Source organism: Salarias fasciatus (genome assembly GCF_902148845.1).
Source record: "Salarias fasciatus chromosome 7 unlocalized genomic scaffold, fSalaFa1.1 super_scaffold_4, whole genome shotgun sequence".
NCBI classification, from domain to species: domain Eukaryota; kingdom Metazoa; phylum Chordata; class Actinopteri; order Blenniiformes; family Blenniidae; genus Salarias; species Salarias fasciatus.
The window spans coordinates 3120352-3139384 of NW_021941229.1; the positions used below are offsets into that span (position 1 = coordinate 3120352).

At 50.3% G+C, this 19033-nt stretch overlaps 3 protein-coding genes across 3 annotated transcripts; 2 read left to right on the forward strand and 1 right to left on the reverse strand.

Moving 5' to 3' along the window:
• Positions 1–91: 91 nt before the first annotated feature.
• Positions 92–4138, reverse strand: dnajc25 (DnaJ (Hsp40) homolog, subfamily C, member 25). The gene is made up of 5 exons (XM_030085570.1): positions 3785–4138; positions 2599–2751; positions 1519–1889; positions 1337–1436; positions 92–907 (listed from the first exon to the last, which is right to left on the reverse strand). The coding sequence occupies exons 1-5, from the start codon at positions 4136–4138 to the stop codon at positions 785–787; spliced, it is 1101 nt and encodes a 366-aa protein (XP_029941430.1). The 3' UTR covers positions 92–784.
• Positions 4139–6692: 2554 nt separating this feature from the next.
• On the forward strand, positions 6693–9225 carry spra (sepiapterin reductase a). Its single transcript, XM_030085694.1, has 3 exons — positions 6693–7016; positions 7850–8140; positions 8212–9225. The coding sequence occupies exons 1-3, from the start codon at positions 6707–6709 to the stop codon at positions 8400–8402; spliced, it is 792 nt and encodes a 263-aa protein (XP_029941554.1). The 5' UTR covers positions 6693–6706; the 3' UTR covers positions 8403–9225.
• Positions 9226–10724: 1499 nt separating this feature from the next.
• LOC115383495 (histone-lysine N-methyltransferase SMYD1-like) lies at positions 10725–19019 on the forward strand. The gene is made up of 10 exons (XM_030085693.1): positions 10725–10981; positions 14627–14803; positions 14905–15118; positions 15202–15332; positions 16191–16229; positions 16345–16531; positions 16609–16701; positions 16783–16946; positions 18488–18656; positions 18747–19019. Exons 1-10 carry the CDS (start codon positions 10845–10847, stop codon positions 18852–18854), a joined length of 1419 nt encoding a protein of 472 aa, XP_029941553.1. The 5' UTR covers positions 10725–10844; the 3' UTR covers positions 18855–19019.
• Positions 19020–19033: the final 14 nt, after the last annotated feature.

Below are 19033 nucleotides of genomic sequence, written 5' to 3' on the forward strand. Positions count from 1 at the left end.
TTTTCAAATTATCTCTGCAAGTGAGGAAAAACTTAGAGGATATTAAAGTTATTCATCCTCAAAGACCAACAGAGGTTTTCTTTAATTTTAGTGCATGAAAATACAAATAGAGGGAAAAACACTGAACTCCCGTGGTTTTTGGTTTGAGAACAAACTTCCCCGGCCGCCGGATGGTTTCAGTACTGTTTGCCTTTAATGCCGCCAACGCGGAACAATAAATAACAGTAAGTGGACGAGCCAGCAGGTGGAGGATGCAGCGATGGAGGATCCTCCAGGAAAGCGGGAGAACGTCCGGAGGCTTCCCTTCACACGACGACACGTCGGAACGTGTCCGTCTACTGTTCTTCTGCTGATGGACGAAAAAAGAAGGAAGGAAGAAAAAAAAAGAAGCCGCTCCGGGCTGAAACGGTTCAAACGAGCCGAGCTTGGCGATGCTGCCGGACTCCGCCTGGCCAAGGACACTTGGACAACACTGACCTGTAAACTGACCCGACACCCAAACTCACCAGCAAGAGAAAAGAACGGAAAAATGGCGGTTTGGCGTCCGTCGTGGGCTTCCGTTTGAAAAATTAGAAAAACAACAGGATGTAAGAAAGGTGGAAAACCTGAAGCGTGGGCTCACAGTTCGCTCTGAGACCTGGTCTTTATGAAAATATCTCTCACTATATAGATATATATATATATTCATTTCTATATAAACAGGCGGGGGCGGGGCCTTCTGTACAGAGTCCACGCAGGCGGCGTGTTGGCACTGAGGTCAAAGCTCCGGGTGGCGCCGCCGTCGTCACTCGTCGATGAAGGTGAGCCGGCCCGGACCCTCGTTCTTCATCCAGCGCCGGTACCGCTTCATCCGGGGGTCCATCGCCATCTTCACCTTCATCTCCTCCTCCTGCTCTTTTTTATACACCTGCAGCGACAGAAAACCAGGAAAAAGACTTTTGATCTTCAAACTGCAGGACTTTGTGTTTTAGAGGAGATCTAAAGTAATCCAAGGCAATGTTTGGGTTTTTTTTTTTTTTTTAAAATCCATAAATTTAGCCATGAGGCCTGTGTTGTCAAGCAGTAGTGAAAGTGACCGCAGACCTCAGGACAGAGTTTCCTTTTTTTCTCAGGGAACCGACAACTAAACAGCAAAGGAACACATCTCAAACTAAAGTAGGCACATTTAACTGTGTTTTTGAACCAGTCGACAAGCAAGGGCTGTGTAATTTACCCATAATACCCTGATCTCTGAAGACAGTCCCTGCTCTGGTGAACGTCTCATAATCAATAAACAAAGCGTCAGGGTAAATATGAGCCCAGAGAGACGGGACAACGCGGTAAATCTGGGACAAACCTCGTAGTTTTCTCTGATCCACAGCTGCTTGTCCAGGAAAGTTTGTCTCAGGTTGTCCTCCAGGCTGTCAAACTGCGACTGGGACATCTTCATGTACCTCCTGAAAAAGACAGAACCCCCCACCCCGATGTCAGAGCCGCTCCGGCAGGAAGCATGGCGCTGGCAGAAGAGGCAGGGCTCACCGGATGATGTAGAGCTTCTCCTCCTCGCCGTACTCCTCCCTGCAGAGGGTGAAGCGGTACACCCAGGAGACGTACCAGGCCACGTAGTGGGTCAGGTAGTAGGGGAAGAGGATGATCTGGCACAGCAGGATGTCGGACAGGTTGGGCTTCTGGTAGCCGCCCTTGATGTCGATCTTGGTCTTGATGATGTCCCGGATCACCTCCTCCTCCTGCTCCCGGATCTCCTCCTTGGAGCGCCGGTTCTTGCCCTTCTCCTTGGTGCGGTTGAGGAGGCCCTGTTCCTTGGCGATCTGCGTGGCCTGGATCCGGTACTTGGGGACCGTCACCAGATAGTTGATGGCTTCGTTGTAGCTGCTGTGCCAGCTGTAGTACTGCAGAGGAGGCAGGAGACCGGATGAGGAGGGGAGTCACCTCGGCAGCGATTCCAGATTCATCCCGAGTCAAAGCTCAGATGGCAGGAAGCTTAAGGTGTTGCGGTCGTCTATAAAAACACTTCATGTGTGCAACTTTTCCACACGTTATGATTTTTGCATGTGCATCACAGCTTCTGTACAACGTGGCTTTTGTTATGCGCCTTCTGCATATGTGTTGGAGCTTCTGCATGTTGTGTTGTAGCTTCTGCATGTGTGTAGCTTCTGCATGTTGTGCTGTAGCTTCTGCATGTTGTGTTAAGGCTTTTGCCTGTTGTGTTGTACCTTCTGCATGTGTGTAGCTTCTGCATGTTGTGTTGTACCTTCTGCATGTGTGTAGCTTCTGCATGTTGTGCTGTAGCTTCTGCATGTTGTGTTAAGGCTTTTGCCTGTTGTGTTAGGGCTTTTGCCTGGGTATTAAGGCTCTGCATGCACTGCAGGATTTTTATTTGTGATGCGCCTTTTGCAGGCAGTGGCTGAAGGCAGGTTACACCCTGGACAGATCACCAGTCTCACACAGTGCAAACACAGCTCATGTGAAATGCACTGAGGCACCAGTATCTTTAAAGTCTAAAATCAGCTGCAGTTTGTTACAGTCTGATCTGAAAGGTTTCTGTGTGGTCCTGACGGCCTCGGTGACCTTTCACCCCTTGGCTCGGCTGGATCCTACCTGGAAAATGGAGATGGCGCAGATGGTGACCAGGATGACCACCCTGACGTCCACCTTGGGCGTGAGCTGCCGGCGGTAGTAGGCGTAGTAGTGCTGGTAGTACTCCTCTGGATGATCCAGCATGTAGTCGTAGTCCCGCCGCGTGTCTTCATCCTGCACGCACACACACACACACACACACACACACACACACACACACACACACACACACACACACACACACACACACACACACACACACACACACACACACACACACACACACACACACACACACACACACACACACACACACACACACGTCAGCATTAAGAAGGAGTTCTGGATCCTTCTCTCCGTTTCAGTGCAGAATGTAATTCTTTTTCTGGCTGCACCCTGAGCAGCTTTCAGATTCTGGCACCAAACCTCCTGTGCTCATGTAAACAAAGATTACTTGCCTTCACTGGGTTAAATGACTGTTAATTATATTACTCTACAAGTTTTTCAGGTTGCCAGGAAGATGTTTTTGTACACGTGTGACTTTACTGCCAAATCATCATAGGAAGGGAACCAAAAGAAGCTTTCGGTAAATGATCACAGTTTCTGCATGAACTGGCGATTTGATCTGCATCTCTGTCACAAACACAAACCATCCCCGCGAGCTTCGACCCTGCCCTAACATTTCAGCCGTTTCAGAGAAGTTTCAGCAAACCCTTGAGGTGTGAAACGATCAGACCAAGTGGATAAACATGCAGCAGTTTAAAATACTCCCTGCTTCCCAACAGCAGAGCTGGAGGGCATGGTGGAGGAAGCATCAGGGCTGGATGCTGCTCTGAGGTTAAAGTTCACTTCCCTCTCCTGACAGCATGCTGACCATCTGATGCCCCAGCTAAATACAGACATGATGGTTTCTGTGCTATTCCAGTTGCACTGAGAGTATTTTGGGACCTGGATGAAGACCAGATCACACTTTTTATGGGATGTTACCAGATGGTCCCTTATGAAATACCAGAATCACTCACATAAAGGAAGTTACAGGAGAAGTCTGGCAACAATATTATGAGATGAAACATGTAGAAAGAGGAAAACGCAGATAAATGACACAGCCTCAGAGTTTTTGGAAGACAAAGGGGGTCAGCAGCATTTCTCTCCTCCTGACAGAGAGCCTGAGCAGAGGAGGGAGACGAGGTTAGAACCGGGTTTTCACCTTCAGCGTCTCGTAGGCGGTCGCGATGAGCAGGAACTTCTTGTGGGCGAACTCCTGGGAGTCTCCCTCCGAGCCGGGCTCTCCGGGCCTGAAGCGGTCCGGGTGGTACCGGCGGGCCAGCTGCCGGTAAGCCCGGGCGATCTCCGCCTTGGAGGCCTCCCGGGTGACGCCGAGCACGTCGTAGCACACCTCGGTGCCGCAGTACAGCCCCTCCAGCAGCGCCGCGGCGCCCGGCAGGGAGGCGGCGGCGAGCAGGAGCACCGCCAGCCGCCACCGCGAGGCCCCCCCGGGAGCCCCCCCGCCTCCTCCTCCTCCTCCGCCGCCGCCGCGGTTCGCCCCCGCGGCCGCTGCCATCGCTTCTGTCCGTCTGCCTGCCACCGACTCCGGAGCTGCCGCCGCAGCCTGATGGCGTGGAGAGCCGTCACCGTGCTGCGTTCACGGATGCTCGGATTTCCTGGGATTAGGAATTCTGCTGGATTCCAGGCAGGAGAGAGTCTGCATGTTCTCTCTGGGGACACCGCGGGTTTTACCTGAGAACTCCTCCTCCTACTAGTTTATGCCAGTGAGTGACGAGAAAATGTCCCAATATGTAGTGGTTTGCAGTCTGAGGTTCACAGGTGAGGTCACTCGCTCACTGGCTCGCTCACTCACTCACTCATTCACTCACTCACTCCTTTTCTCGCTCGCTCACTCACTCACTCGCTCGCTCGCTCGCTCCTTTCCTCACTCACTCACTCGCTCCTTTTCTCACTCACTCGCTCGCTCGCTCACTCGCTCGCTCGCTCACTCACTCAATCACTCACTCACTCAGTCACTCACTCTCTCACTCGCTCCTTTTGTCACTCACTCACTCACTCACTCGCTCCTTTTCTCACTGACTCACTGACTCACTCACTCGCTCGCTCACTCACTCACTCACTCATTCACTCACTCACTCATAATCTTGCTCACTCCCTCACTCACTCACTCACTCACAACCTCACTCACTCACTGACTCACTCACTTGCTCACTCACTCGCTCACTCACTCACTCACTCACTCATAACCTTGCTCACTTCCTCACTCACTCACTCAAAACCTCACTCACTCGCTCACTCACTCACTCACTCACTTATAACCTTCCTCACTCACTCACTCACTCACAACCTCACTCACTCACTCATTCACTCACTCACTCGCTTGCTCACTCACTCACTCACTCACTCACTTGCTTGCTCACTCTCTCACTCACTCACTCACTCGCTTGCTCACTCACTCACTCACAACCTCACTCACTCACTCGCTTGCTCACTCACTCACTCACTCAGAACCTTGCTCACTCACTCACTCACTTGCTTGCTCACTCACTCACTCACTCACTCACTCACAACCTCATTCACTCACTGACTCACTCACTCACTCACTCATAACCTTGCTCACTTCCTCACTCACTCACTCACTCACTCAGAACTTTGCTCACTCACTCACTCACTCACTCACTCACTCACTCACTCAGAACCTTGCTCACTCCCTCACTCACTTGCTCGCTCACTCCCTCACTTGCTCGCTCACTCACTCGCTCACTCCCTCCCTCACTCACTCACTCACTCACTCACTCACTCACTCACTCACAACCTCACTCACTCACTCACTCAGTCACTCGCTTGCTCACTCACTCACTCACTCACTCACTCACTCACAACCTCACTCACTCACTCACTCGCTTGCTCACTCACTCACTCACTCACTCACTCAGAACCTTGCTCACTCACTCACTCGCTCACTCACTCACTCACAACCTCACTCACTCGCTTGCTCACTCACTCACTCACTCACTCACTCAGAACCTTGCTCACTCACTCACTCACTCACTCACTCACTCACTCACTTGCTTGCTCACTCACTCACTCACTCACTCACTCACAACCTCACTCACTCACTGACTCACTCACTGACTCACTCACTCACTCACTCACTCAGAACCTTGCTCACTCACTCACTCACTCACTCACTTGCTTGCTCACTCACTCACTCACTCACAACCTCACTCACTCACTGACTCACTGACTCACTCACTCACTCATAACCTTGCTCACTTCCTCACTCACTCCCTCCCTTGCTCGCTCACTCACTCACTCACTCACTCACTCACTCACTCACTCCCCCAGTCCTGTAATATCTCATAATAACTGTTAGTCACTGCATTCCTACACGCTGCTGACTCTGCTGGATGAGACTCGACATTGTTTAGACTCCTGACTTGGTAAAAGCAGTTACAAAGCATGACCAGCAGGGGTCTCCCTGTGTGGATCTGGACCTGTGCAGTGTCAATATGGTGATGTGTTTCCTGATGGTTATCTCGTGTCAGCAGTGTGAACCATGGACTCAGATTACTGAGTAGGTACCATGAAGGAGGAGACAGCGTAAACAGAGGTTATCCTGGGATTTTTTTTCATGTTCCAATAATAACACATGGATAATCCAACAGTAACGCAGGAGGAGTTAATATGTGACGGCATGCTCAGTTTGGACAGGATGTCCAGATAGACAAAGTGGATCTATCTGGGCATGAATGCACCATCACTGATTCACCATCAACAACTTCTGGCTTCAGTATCGGCAAGATAGTCACACATTGCAAAAACTGGCAAACAACATGTCCCAGAACCTGGACTGACAGCGCATGTACAGGTAATTCACAACCAGATTATAGAGCATCTTCTTCCCTCTAACATCCAGATTATAGAGCATCTTCCCCCCACTCACGTCATTTATATTATTTATCTTTAGACTACAAACAAATCATTGTGGAACCGAGAGGGGGCGCCAGGGAGCAGGCGGAGCAGGAGGAGCAGGGGGCCGGTGGAGGAGGAGCTGTAAGCCGCTGGAGGCGCACCGCGCTCCGGATACACGTCAGCCGTCCGGCCGCTCCTCCTCCACACCATGTCCGCCGCGGAGAGCGCGCACCTGGGCCGGGCGCTGTGCATCATCACCGGGGCCTCCCGGGGCTTCGGCCGGGCCGTGGCCCTGGACCTGTCTCGGCTGCTGCTCCCCGGCTCCGTGCTCGTGCTGGCCGCGCGCTCCGGCGCCGACCTGCGGGCGGTGGAGGCGGAGCTGGCCGGGAGAGCCGGGCTGAGCGTCCGCAGCGTGGAGGCCGACGTGGGGCAGAGCGAGGGGCTGGACGGCGTGATGAGCGCCTGCAAGGAGGCTTCGTCTGCCGATATCGATCACCTGATCCTGATCAATAACGCAGGTAGGAGCACGAGCTGCTGCGTTTCACTTCACTTCCGAAAGGGAGCTGTAATTAGACAAAACAGCAGTCAGGAGATCAAAAATTAGTTTTTTTGTTTCATAACCAGTAAATGCAGCTCTCCTTTTCCTTTCTTAAATAACTAATGGAAAATATGCAGGTATTTAAACAAACTGGTAATGATTTCTGCTCAGATAGACTCGTCTCTCTTCCTGTATTAATATAAAATCCTGCTTCTATTGTTCCTTTTTCTTCTACTTCTTCTTTTATATTCCTGCAGAAGGAAACACTTTTTTTAAGTTATTGCAGTGAAAAAAGTTTGGTGTTAGTTTAAACACACACTTCAGTATAAAAGGGGAATATTTCTCTGTGTGCCTTTTATTTTGTTAATCATTACAGTCTCATGTTGGCACGCTGGAACCTTCTCTGTTGGTTTCACACCGCTCCAGTTTCATTTGTTCAGTTTTTCTTGCTGTGGGTCGAGCTATGCAGCTCTACATCGTCCCATAATATAAAGAGGCTATTGGAGCGATACACCAAATTGTGAAGCACTGAGTTTTTCAACTGTTTGACCAGCATTCACACAATAAAGACGAAACCCTCAGTTAAGTATTGAAGGATGCACACGTAAATCATTTACCGATCTAAAAACAAATATGATGCAGGTGAGAAAACCAATCATCAGGAGAACAGAATGCAGAGACTGTTCATTTTATTTCTAAACATATAAACCCAGTGAGGAGTCCTGGTGCCCCCGTCTGTTCCAGCTGTGCTGGAGTGTGTAGATATTGTGTTGACGGCGTGATTGCAGTCAGACGTGTGTCCTCCGTCCGCAGCGTCCCTGGGAGACGTCTCCCGCTTCACCACCGGCTTCACCAGCCTGCCGGAGGTGGACTCCTACATGTCGCTGAACGTCAGCTCGCCGCTGTGCCTCACGGCGGGGGTCCTGCGGGCCGTGCCGCGGCGCGCCGGCCTCAGGCGCACCGTGGTCAACGTGTCGTCGCTGTGCGCCCTGCGGCCCTTCCGCTCCTGGGTGCTGTACTGCACCGGCAAGGCCGCCCGGGACATGACCTTCCGGGTGCTGGCGGAGGAGGAGCCGGACGTGCGCGTGCTCAGCTACTCTCCAGGTGAGTCTCGCACGCCGCCGCGGGACGCCGCCGGCCATGTCCCCGCTCACGCCCTGTCTCGGTCCAAACAGGCCCTCTGGACACGGACATGCAGCGGGAGGCGCGGTCCCACACGGCCGACCCGGACATCAGGAAGTCCTTCTCCGACATGTTCTCCGAGGGCCAGCTGCTGTCCTGCCAGGCGTCCTGCGCCAAGCTGCTGAAGCTGCTGCTGGAGGACGCCTTCACCTCCGGGGACCACGTGGACGTCTACGACGTGTAGACCAACCTGGTCCCTGCTGCTCTGCAAGGCCCCCCAGTGTTTACAGTTCACTGGTGAAAGTCCTGGACTTCCAGTTTTGGCTTTCTGACAGCAGTTACTATTTAACCGAGCTGCTTCGATTGACATTCCACCGCTTTTTCCAGACCTTCCAGTCTGGACTTCCAAAGTGAACGACCAGTAAACTGCCTGGTCTTCCCTGTAAAGGTACAGCGTGTGCTTATTGTGTTCTGATACATCTGCAATCGACGATCAGTCGGATTTTAGCTCAAGAAATTCGTACCATCAACAAAATCAGCAAATCAACCAAAAACTAAAATGTCGGCGAAATCCTGCAGTACCAGTTTGCACCACAAGGTAGAGAAAAAGCTCCGATCGGAGCCTAAAATTACCCAGGATGGCCATGTGACCACTGAAGAGCGACCAGTACCAGTAAACATCCTGTGACCAACGTCGGCAGAGTTAACGGATCTTACACCAGAAATAAGACGCTGATTTCAGATTTAACTTCGTGACCAAACTGTTACAGCTGGAAGTCAAGACATCAGTTAGAGGAGGAAGATGCTCTATAAAACTGTTAGATCAGTGTAACTGAGGTTTTCTTTCAAAGAACAGGAGTTCGTTGAAATTATAAACGCCCTTGAAGCAGTTGTGTTTGATGCTAACGCTGGCCCTCGCTCTGACGACGGACTGATGGAGATTCACTTGTTTTAAGTTTAGCATGAAATAAATCCTACATTTTTGGATGAAGTGGTTTTCAGAAGGTGGATGTTTTTCATGTATTTGTCTTTACATTCAACAGTTTTGTTGAAAATTATTCTTAAATGAAAAAAAAGGGACATTCCAAGAAACTGTCCAGTTTTAAAAAATATGATGTCAGGCCGTCGCTGACATGGTTATTGAGTATTTCTGTGAACAAACGTCACTCTGACATTTAGTTCATTTGAATAATTCGGATAAAACATCAAACTCATGCGAGTGACGACTCAGTATTGCTCCTCTGGACTGTGAAACATTTGCCACAAATTCAGGAAAACATCATTCTAAACATTTCAAAGTTCACTGCCATTAAATGTGCGATTCAGTGTTACTTGTTCTTACAGATTTTATTTTCGATAAAGAAGAGATGATGCTGTTTATTTTTCTTGTTATAAAAGGTCAAACGAGAATAAATCATTGTTTTGATACCCATAGAGCTCAGGAATTATACATAATCAAGCTTATTGAATTAAAATGTCTGCCTGAAAATGCACTTGATTTAGTTCAGATGTGGTTGATTGATCCTCTCTCTTCTGTTAGCAATTTTCAGGAATGTTTCCAGCTTTTCTTGAAGACATCATGAATTAAATGATGGATGTTTCATTTCATCTGCTGTCCAGCAGTGCTGTGATCGCTTGTCTTCGTTGTCTCGCTGACGTTTGTCTCCAGTGGTGAAAATGAAGGGTTTCATTGTAATGGTGCCTTATTCGTAATCTTTTATTTACAGAATATATATTTTATTATTAGAGTATTAAATGCTTGAAGATATTTCTTCTACCATGATAAAATGCTTAAACATTTATTTTCACTGTGTTTCAGTGTATTTTCAGTCTTATCAGTGTATAGGTGATTTCATGTGAGTGGGCTGTTTGTGTTTAACTGAAGCTGTTACCTGAATCAGACTCTATTAAAGAAATAAAGGTGAAATCTGGGTTTTATTTGTCATTTATTTTCTTTGTTAGGCCTATGTTACAGTCTTATATGGAAACTAAACCAGTGATGTTAAAAAAAAAAAAAAAAACTACACAGAAAAAAATCATGTTTTGATGGAGAAAAATGCTCTTTGCAGACGTTGCTTTTTCACTATTTTTGGGAAAAGTGTGAGATGCTTTATTAGAATGACTGGGCTCTGGGATGCTCTGTTTTCAGCAGTAATGAAAATAGTCACCTTATGAAATGTTGGTAACCTCGAAGCAGCTCTATGAGGGAAGAATCTAAACGCCATCGTTTCCTCTGTAGACGTCCTGAACTGTTCTGGCCTCCACCCCCACCTGAAGCACACCCACCTCTCCCAGTAAACCCGCCTTCGGCCTGCTGGCTCTCGATGTTCCTGGGTTGGCCCTCAGACCCGTCACAGCCCTCTGACGGACAGCAGCAGCCACTCGGGACCAAAATACTGCAGGGTGAACTCACCCAAACAAGGGACGACGCCCGCCAGGACGCCCTGCGCCTGCACACCCCCTCCGGCTGTGCCCCCCCCGGGGGGGGCGCTATTTTGGGCTGCAGAGGAAGAGGGGTGGGGCTAAGGAGAGAGGCAAGTGATTCCAAACGCGAGGAAGCGTTGAGTGAGATCTCTGCAGAGCGTCCCACCCTCAGGGCTTCCTCCGTCCTCCTCCGTCCTCCTCCGTCCTCCTCCGTCCTCCTCCGTCCTCCTCCGTCTCCTCTGGCTTTTGTTTGGCTGACACAATGACCGTGGGCAACATGGAAAGCGCTCAGCTCTTTGATGCTGGGGAGAAAGGTCGCGGCCTGCGGGCCACCAGAGAGATCAACGCCGGGGAGGTCATCTTCTCCGAGCCCAGCTTCTCCGCCGTGGTCTTCGACAGGTACGAGTGTCCCGGACGCCGCCGGTCCGGCTGGACCCGGGCCGGGCCGGGAGCGTGTTGTGGACCGTTCCCTCTGACCCTCTCTTGACCTGTGACCTCAGATCCGGATTCTCATGACGCCAGCGTTGCGAGAGGTGTCAGGCTGTCATGTGAACTTGAACCTGGCCGTTGGGTTCTCTGGGGTTCGGTTTTCAGCGAAGCGAGTATCGAAAACATGACGACACCTTGCAGGCTTTGAACTCTTCCTAGCAAATATTGCAGGAAACACTGGAAATGTTGTTTAACTGTTCAGGAACGCTTCATTTATAATGTTAAATCTGAAGAAATTGATCTTCCTCAGAACAGCATCATTCAGAGTTTTAGGCAAACTGAAGATATAAAGTGATGTTTCGATGTGGAGAGGCGCAGGTCCGTCCCACAGGGATTCTTCTGAAGCGTAAACACAGACCTGTGCTCTGCGTTACTGTGTCCTAACTGGTGTGATGAAGATGAGCGTGAAGGGAAGGTCTTCTCAGGAAGGGAACTCTCACATGCTTCGGTCACATGTTGAAGTTGTATGGAAGCTATGCAAGATATTTTTAGTGATCTGAGTTACAGTAGAGTGGAGACCTGAGGAAGGGGCTTGAATGTTGCCCCCCTCCAGGAAGCGTTCTGCTGTGGGGCTGATTCTCAGGTTTCGGGGCCTCAGTGAGGCTGATGCTGGTCGTGCTCCTCCGATGGATTCAGCCTCACGCCTCTCGCTCAGTCGTCATCGAGTGGCTTTAATCCGATCGTGAAAACACGGTCCAGCAGGCAGAAGAACTTTCACACACTGCTATACATCCTGTAAATAGCCTGACTGGTCTGGCTCAACGCCAGAATGTCAGAAAGTGATCTGGCGGCTCGCCATGAGTCTTGTGAGGCCGGATCAGAGTGCCCGGTGGCGTACAGTCAGCTCGCCGCCGCTCCAGGTCCCCCGCTGCGGCGGCTTCTGCTCGGAGCTGGAGCGGAGTCTGTTCACTGTCTGAGGACAGGTCCAGCAGGCTGAATAAACTGTTTACACACAGATCCACGCGCCTGTTTGCTAAAGGCCGAGGCGTTAATCACAGACTGAAAGCTTCCAGAGAGACTTGATTAAAGATGCTCTGTGTTCCTGCGTTACGATACCTCTCCCATAACAAAGCTACCCGAAGAAAGAAACCCCAGAGTGAAGAACTGCTTTAAATCGCTGCCAGCATCTAAATTTACCCCAGAGCCTGGAGATGCTGTACGGAGCAATTGTTTCTGTCTCTGTTCGGTATTTGACAGACGTGAAGGACGACCGGGGGCTGGAATGTGGGAACAGTCGCTGCAGGTGACGGCTGTTTGTGTTAGCTGTTTCCTGACGACAGCCAAACCACGCTAAACGTGTCTGATGTGTGAGGTTGACGTGGGGACGGAGCTGAAACCCGATCCCGACGCATCGGGATCGAGCCAGGCTCAAGCTGTGGCAGTCCGTGCCCAGTTCAGGGGCCACGCACCTCCACTTTCTCCCCCCGTAGTTGATGGAGTCCAGCAGCAGATCCAACATCTGCAGGACCGTCTGGAGGGATTCTTTCCACTGCTTTTGGCACTTGGCATCTGGAAATACCCTCCACAGAGGAGAGGATCAATCACCAACCATCGCCAAGCGTTTTCCACCGGTGGAACAAATCCGCTCACCGGACAAACCCTCAGACCGTCACCCGGTAGACGGAAGGTCTCGTCTGGTCTTAAGCTGCAGAGAGGTTTGTTGCCACTGAATTCCAGCCTGTGACGTCCTGGAACCGCTCGGATCTCTGGCCAGAGGAGGCTGGACGTGTCAGTCCATGCATTTGGTGACATGTGACTTTTATTTTGAAGGATTTTGTCACCAACAAAGAAAACAGCCAGATGATGTGAGGATCTCATAAAGAGATGTTATAAATACGGAGAAATCTGACCCATTAGGAATTCAAAACAAGTAATAGAACCTTGAAATAATTCTAAAACTCACCGGGAAGCAGGGAAGCTGTGAGGAGCAGGATTTTAGATGAGAGGAAGTGATACCAGAGTAAATCAGTTCGCAGTAATCCAGCTGGTGTCAGTCAGAGCTGTTACAGAGAGTGTCACACACACTCAGGAGTGTGTCTGCCGGCGCTCGTTCAGTCTCACCTCTAAAGAGTGAAGTCTGCTTTACAGCTTAGTGCTGCATAAACACTGAGTTCTGCTGAACACCAGCTCAGCTTCAGCCTGCTTCATCAGGCCAGCAGGGCGGAATTCATCCATCCATCCCTCATCCATTCACCCAGCCATCATCTGTCATCCATCCATCCATCCCTCATCCATTCACCCAGCCATCATCTATCATCCATCCATCCATCCCTCATCCATTCACCCAGCCATCATCTATCATCCATCCATCCATCCCTCATCCATTCACCCAGACATCATCTATCATCCATCCATCCATCCCTCATCCATTCACCCAGCCATCATCTATCATCCATCCATCCATCCCTCATCCATTCACCCAGCCGTCATCTATCATCCATCCATCCATCCCTCATCCATTCACCCAGCCATCATCTATCATCCATCCATCTCTCATCCATTCACCCAGCCATCATCTATCATCCATCCATCCATCCCTCATCCATTCACCCAACCATCATCTATCATCCATCCATCCATCCCTCATCCATTCACCCAGCCATCATCTATCATCCATCCATCCATCCCTCATCCATTCACCCAGCCATCATCTATCATCCATCCATCCATCCCTCATCCATTCACCCAGCCATCATCTATCATCCATCCATCTCTCATCCATTCACCCAGCCATCATCTATCATCCATCCATCCATCCCTCATCCATTCACCCAACCATCATCTATCATCCATCCATCCATCCCTCATCCATTCACCCAGCCATCATCTATCATCCATCCATCCATCCCTCATCCATTCACCCAGTCATCATCTATCATCCATCCATCCATCTACCCATTCATCATCTATCCAAGTATCATTCATCAATCATCCATCCATCATCCATTCATCCATCCACTGATCCATCATCTATTCAACTATCATCCACTCATCCATCCGCTCATCCATCCATCCATCCATCCATCCATCCATCCATCCATCATCTATTCATCCATCCAACGATCCATCATCAATGTAAATTTCATCCATTCATCATCCATCATCCATCATCCATCCCTCCATCCATCCATCAATCACCCATCCATCCATCCATCCCTCCATCCATCCATCAATCATCCATCCCTCCATCCATCCATCCATCCATCCCTCCATCCATCCATCCATCCATCAATCATCCATCCCTCCATCCATCCATCCATCCATCAATCATCCATCCATCCATCCATCCATCCATTCATCCATCCATCCATCCATCCATCCATCCATCCATCCATCCATTCATCCATCCATCCATTCATCCATCCATCCATCCATCCATCCATCCATCCATCTTGTATGATTTGATGTCTCATCATGTTGACCAGGTGAGACTCTGGGAGCTGCAGCCAGCAGCAGGAGTCCTCCACTCTGGACTCCAGGAAGTCCTGTCTGTAGATGAGCAGACAGAAAAGCTTCGCTGAGGAAACGGTATAAACGAGTCCATGTCCGTGTCAGTCTGTTCTCTCAGGTGTGCCACAGCTGCTTCCGCCAGCAGGCTCAGCTCCACCGCTGTGCTCAGTGCAAGTTTGCCCACTACTGCAACCGGACCTGCCAGACGGCCTGCTGGGACGAGCACAAGCAGGAGTGTGGAGCCATCAAGAAGGCCGGGACGGCGCCCAGCGAGAACATCCGGTGAGCAGACCGCCCCGGTTCCTCCTGCTGTCAGCCCCACCGAGTCTTCAGTCTTCACGTTTAGTGCTGAATCCCCCCTTCCTCCTCCCGAACCCCCCCAGCCTGGCAGCCCGCGTGCTGTGGCGGATCCACAAGGTGTCGGGCCTGGCCTCGGACAGCCAGCTGGTGTCGGTGGACCAGCTGGAGGACCACGTGGCCGACCTGTCCAAAGAGGACCTGGACGAGGTGAACACGGACGTGCAGACCTTCCTGAAGTACTGGTCCCACGGGAGGAAGCAGCATTCTGCCGAATACATCGCACATCTCTTCGGCATCGTGAGTTCCCATCACTCGCCAGAGCGTCGCCACGTCTCCGCAGGGCTGTGGATGAACTCACCCGCCGGCCGCTGTGTGTGCAGATCAAGTGTAACGGATTCACCCTGAGTGACCAGAGGGGGCTGCAGGCTGTCGGAGTTGGTCTCTTCCCAAACCTCTGCCTGGTCAACCACGACTGCTGGCCCAACTGCACCGTCATCCTCAACCACGGGAGGTAGGCCAAGCTCCTCCCACCCACAGGAGGAAGTGTGTGTCGCTGTGTGACGACGGATGGACGACATGTGGAAAGATCAGCGATGTAAAGCCCCCCAATGGTCCTGAGTTTGAGCAGGGATTCAAGCTTTTATGATCCCAACTCTTCTGGAAACACAGATTCTAAGTATTAATTCATACTGCTCTCAGATTATGGAGTTAGTTCAGGATTAACGAGTAGTTCAGGATTAATGTAGCCTGGCATGCCAGACTGACCTCATATGTTACACACACAGACATGTATCTCCGTGTATCCCTGAGCATGGAGAGACAGTCTGGCGTGCCAGGCTAGGATTAATGAGCAACTTCAGGATTAATAAATCAGTTAATCAGGATTAATGAGTTAGATTAGGATAAATGATTTATGTCAGGACTAAAGAATTACTTCAGGATTAATGAGTTATCTCAGGATTAATTAAATAGTTCAGGATTAATAAATCAGTTCATGATTAATTAGATAGTTCAGGATTAATAAATTGGCTCAGGTCATGGTTCAAGATTAATGACTTAGTTCAGGATTAATAAATTATTTCAGGATTAATGACTTAATTCAGGATTAATAAGGTAGTATAAGCTTGATGAGTTGTCTCAGTATGAAATCATTAGTACAGGATTAAAGAATTGCCTTAGTTCGGGATTAATGAGTTATCTCAGGATTAATGAGATAGTTCAGGATTAATGAGTTATCTCAGGATTAATGAGATAGTTCAGGATTAATGAAGTGTTGTTCTCTTCCTGTAAACTGGAGTTTATTGTCTTTTCAGACTGTTTTAAACGAAGCAGGTGAGACATTAAAGTTTAAATTCACTTTGTTTTGCAGCCAGACAGCTGTGAGTTCTGCTCTGCACTCCCAGAGGAGGTGATACACACACACACACACACACACACACACACACACACACACACACACACACACACACACACACAGTCAGTGTAGTCCGCCCGTCCATCCACCCGTCCCTCCTCTGTCTCAGGATCGAGCTCCGGGCTCTGAGGAGGATCTCGGAGTTCGAGGAGCTGACCGTCAGCTACGTGGACTACCTCAACGTGTCCGCCGACCGCCAGAGGAAGCTCAAGGAGCACTTCCACTTCGACTGCACCTGCGAGCACTGCCGGCAGCGCGCCAACGACGACCTGATGACCGCCGGCGCCGACAGCAAGGTGCGAGACGCCGGGTGGCTTCTGAGGCCGCGTCCCCTCCTGAAGGCTCACGCCGTCTCCCTCTGTCCGTCCTCCAGCCTTCTGCCGAGAAGCTGAAAGAGGTGGCGGCGCTGAGCCGGGAGTACCTGGAGAACATCGAGACGGCCCGCGTGAACGGAGACTACCACGAGGTTCGTCCCGCCGCGCTCCTGTCCGCTCGCCGTGGGCCGCCGGCGCCGCCCTGCTGAGGCGTCCCTCTGTGTCTCCGTCAGGTGCTGAGGCTCTGTCTGGAGTGTCTGCAGCAGCAGGAGGACGTCCTGGCCGACACACACCTGCTGAAACTGCGCGTGCTCAGCGTCACCAGCGAGGTGCTGTCCTTCCTCAAGTCCTTCTCCGAGGCGGCGGCGTACGCCCACAGGATGGTGGAGGGGTACAAGTGAGTGGCGGCGGGGCATCATGGGAAGTTCACACTTTAAGAGTCACTAAACTTTCCTGCTGGAAAACACACTGATATTCCTAATTCATCCACTGGGGGGCGAAATACAACAGACACCCAGCTAGCTAATATAGCACGCTAACTAGTGTTAGCGTTAAAGTGATACTAAATAAGATTAAGTTTGTCAAGAAATTTCAGACGGTTTGTATTTGTTTTTTTTTCCATTTATACTTATAAACTTTAAACTGTTAGGATCCGTGAAGGTTGACGTTTCACCTTGTTTTTGTTCCACTGTCTTTAAACTGAAATCTGTGAATGTAGACGTAATTCCTGACAAGCGATGTTCAGCGATCCCCTGAGGTTTGCCTCATTCTTTACTCGTTTTGACAACTTTATTATAGAAACTATTGATTAATATCTCCAGTCAAAAGATCATTTGTGCTTTTTTTTTTTTTTTTTTTTTACAGCTCTCTTAATTAAATGAAACAGAGAACTGGTGAAGTGTTTGCCTGAAGGAATCTGGAGAACTGTAATGAACCAACGCCACCAAAATCCAGAGCAGAAGGAACGAACACAAACAAGCCTTTGACAGAAAGAACACGAACACTGTCATGTGGCTTTCCTCTCTATCTGACTCAGCTTCACAAGGTTTAACTCTTCAAGGACAGACTTTATGATCTTCAGAGAGATTTCACAGATGAATCGAGCCTCTGTCTGACTGCTCTGAGGCCACTGTGCTAACCGCTGCTCCACCGTGCCCAATCAAACAATTACCAGCCGCGATATTCACAAGACTCCAACAACCAACGACTTCCTGCCAACAGATTAATGTTTAAGGCACAGTGTGACAATGTTCACGCTGTGTATTTTCGCCTCTTTTCTGTCGTACCTCTGTGTCTGATCTCCCTCGGTAATCGTGTCCGTGCAACACGTCTAACTTCGCAGTGTCACGTTTCGTTTTGAGCTTGTTGGGGTTCAGTGCTCCTCCCAATCAACGGGTTACCAGCTTCACTTCACAGCTGCTCTCTGGATCCTCCGTCAAACACCGTGGCAGCGTGTGAAGGATTACTGGAGGGTTCCGTCAGGGAGATAGCTACGACCCGTCTGAGCCACGTGCTGCGGTCTGGACTCAGACTGCTGGAGCTTCAGGAGGTCGTCAAGCAGACGTGAAATATGTTTTCACAAACCTGGACAAATTCAAGAGATATAAATACAATCTCAGCATGTTGAAAAGCCACACCTTCTTCCATTTGCAACGCTTTAACATGGCAGGCTTCTTTTGGCCCACGAGCCATATGTTTAGAAACCGGGGTCCTACATAATTATTTTACAAAAATTGTTTATTTGAAACTGTATTGACACAAAATAGTAAATGAACATTTGGTGCTAGTCTGGTTCAGTGTTTAGCCTCAATGTGACTTCAACACAGGATCAATGTGAGGGTGGGAATCGAACCTCCAACCCTGGAAGATGACCCACTCCACCCGCTGATCTATGACAGCATTGAGTTGGTTCGGTGTTTGTTTTGATCTCTCCCTCAGGAAGCTGTACCACCCCAACAACGCCCAGCTCGGGATGGCCATCATGCGGGCCGGCATCACGCACTGGCACGCCGGCCAGATCGAGGCGGGCCACGCCATGATCTGCAAGGCCTACGGCATCCTCATGGTCACTCACGGCCCGAGCCACGCCATCACCAGAGACCTGGAGGTACGGCACGGCGGCGCCTTCGTGCTCACAGCCACCGGCTTTGAGAAACCAAAGCGTTTGATTGGGCGAACTGTGGTCTTGTGTTCTCAGTCCATGAGGACGCAGACGGAGATGGAGCTGAAGATGTTCAGAGACAACAAGCACGAGTACAACGCCATGAGGGACGCCGCTCTGAAGAACCCCACCAAGGCCGTCTGAAGGAGGCGGCGGTCTCCTCCCCCTCGCCGCCGCGGAGCGACCGCTACATGTACATAAACCGATTTCCATCTGAGGCACTGCGGGCCGCCGCCCGGCGCTCTCCGGATCCGTGTGTGCGGTTGTTAGTTCACACAGCTGTAACACAACAATCCCTTCAATAAACGAGGAGAGTCGGCTCA

Excerpts from the sequence above, each read along its gene's own strand:
- LOC115383495 (XM_030085693.1), top strand. The coding sequence starts at position 10,845 with ATGACCGTGGGCAACATGGAAAGCGCTCAGCTCTTTGATGCTGGGGAG. Across the intron at positions 16,532-16,608 it reads CCGCCGGCGCCGACAGCAAG|CCTTCTGCCGAGAAGCTGAA; the intron begins GTGCGAGACGCC and ends TCCGTCCTCCAG. Across the intron at positions 18,657-18,746 it reads CCATCACCAGAGACCTGGAG|TCCATGAGGACGCAGACGGA; the intron begins GTACGGCACGGC and ends TTGTGTTCTCAG.
- dnajc25 (XM_030085570.1), bottom strand. The coding sequence starts at position 4,138 with ATGGCAGCGGCCGCGGGGGCGAACCGCGGCGGCGGCGGAGGAGGAGGA. Across the intron at positions 1,437-1,518 it reads GAGAAGCTCTACATCATCCG|GAGGTACATGAAGATGTCCC; the intron begins GTGAGCCCTGCC and ends TGTCTTTTTCAG. Across the intron at positions 908-1,336 it reads GGATCAGAGAAAACTACGAG|GTGTATAAAAAAGAGCAGGA; the intron begins GTTTGTCCCAGA and ends CTGTCGCTGCAG.
- spra (XM_030085694.1), top strand. The coding sequence starts at position 6,707 with ATGTCCGCCGCGGAGAGCGCGCACCTGGGCCGGGCGCTGTGCATCATC. Across the intron at positions 7,017-7,849 it reads GATCCTGATCAATAACGCAG|CGTCCCTGGGAGACGTCTCC; the intron begins GTAGGAGCACGA and ends CTCCGTCCGCAG. Across the intron at positions 8,141-8,211 it reads CGTGCTCAGCTACTCTCCAG|GCCCTCTGGACACGGACATG; the intron begins GTGAGTCTCGCA and ends CGGTCCAAACAG.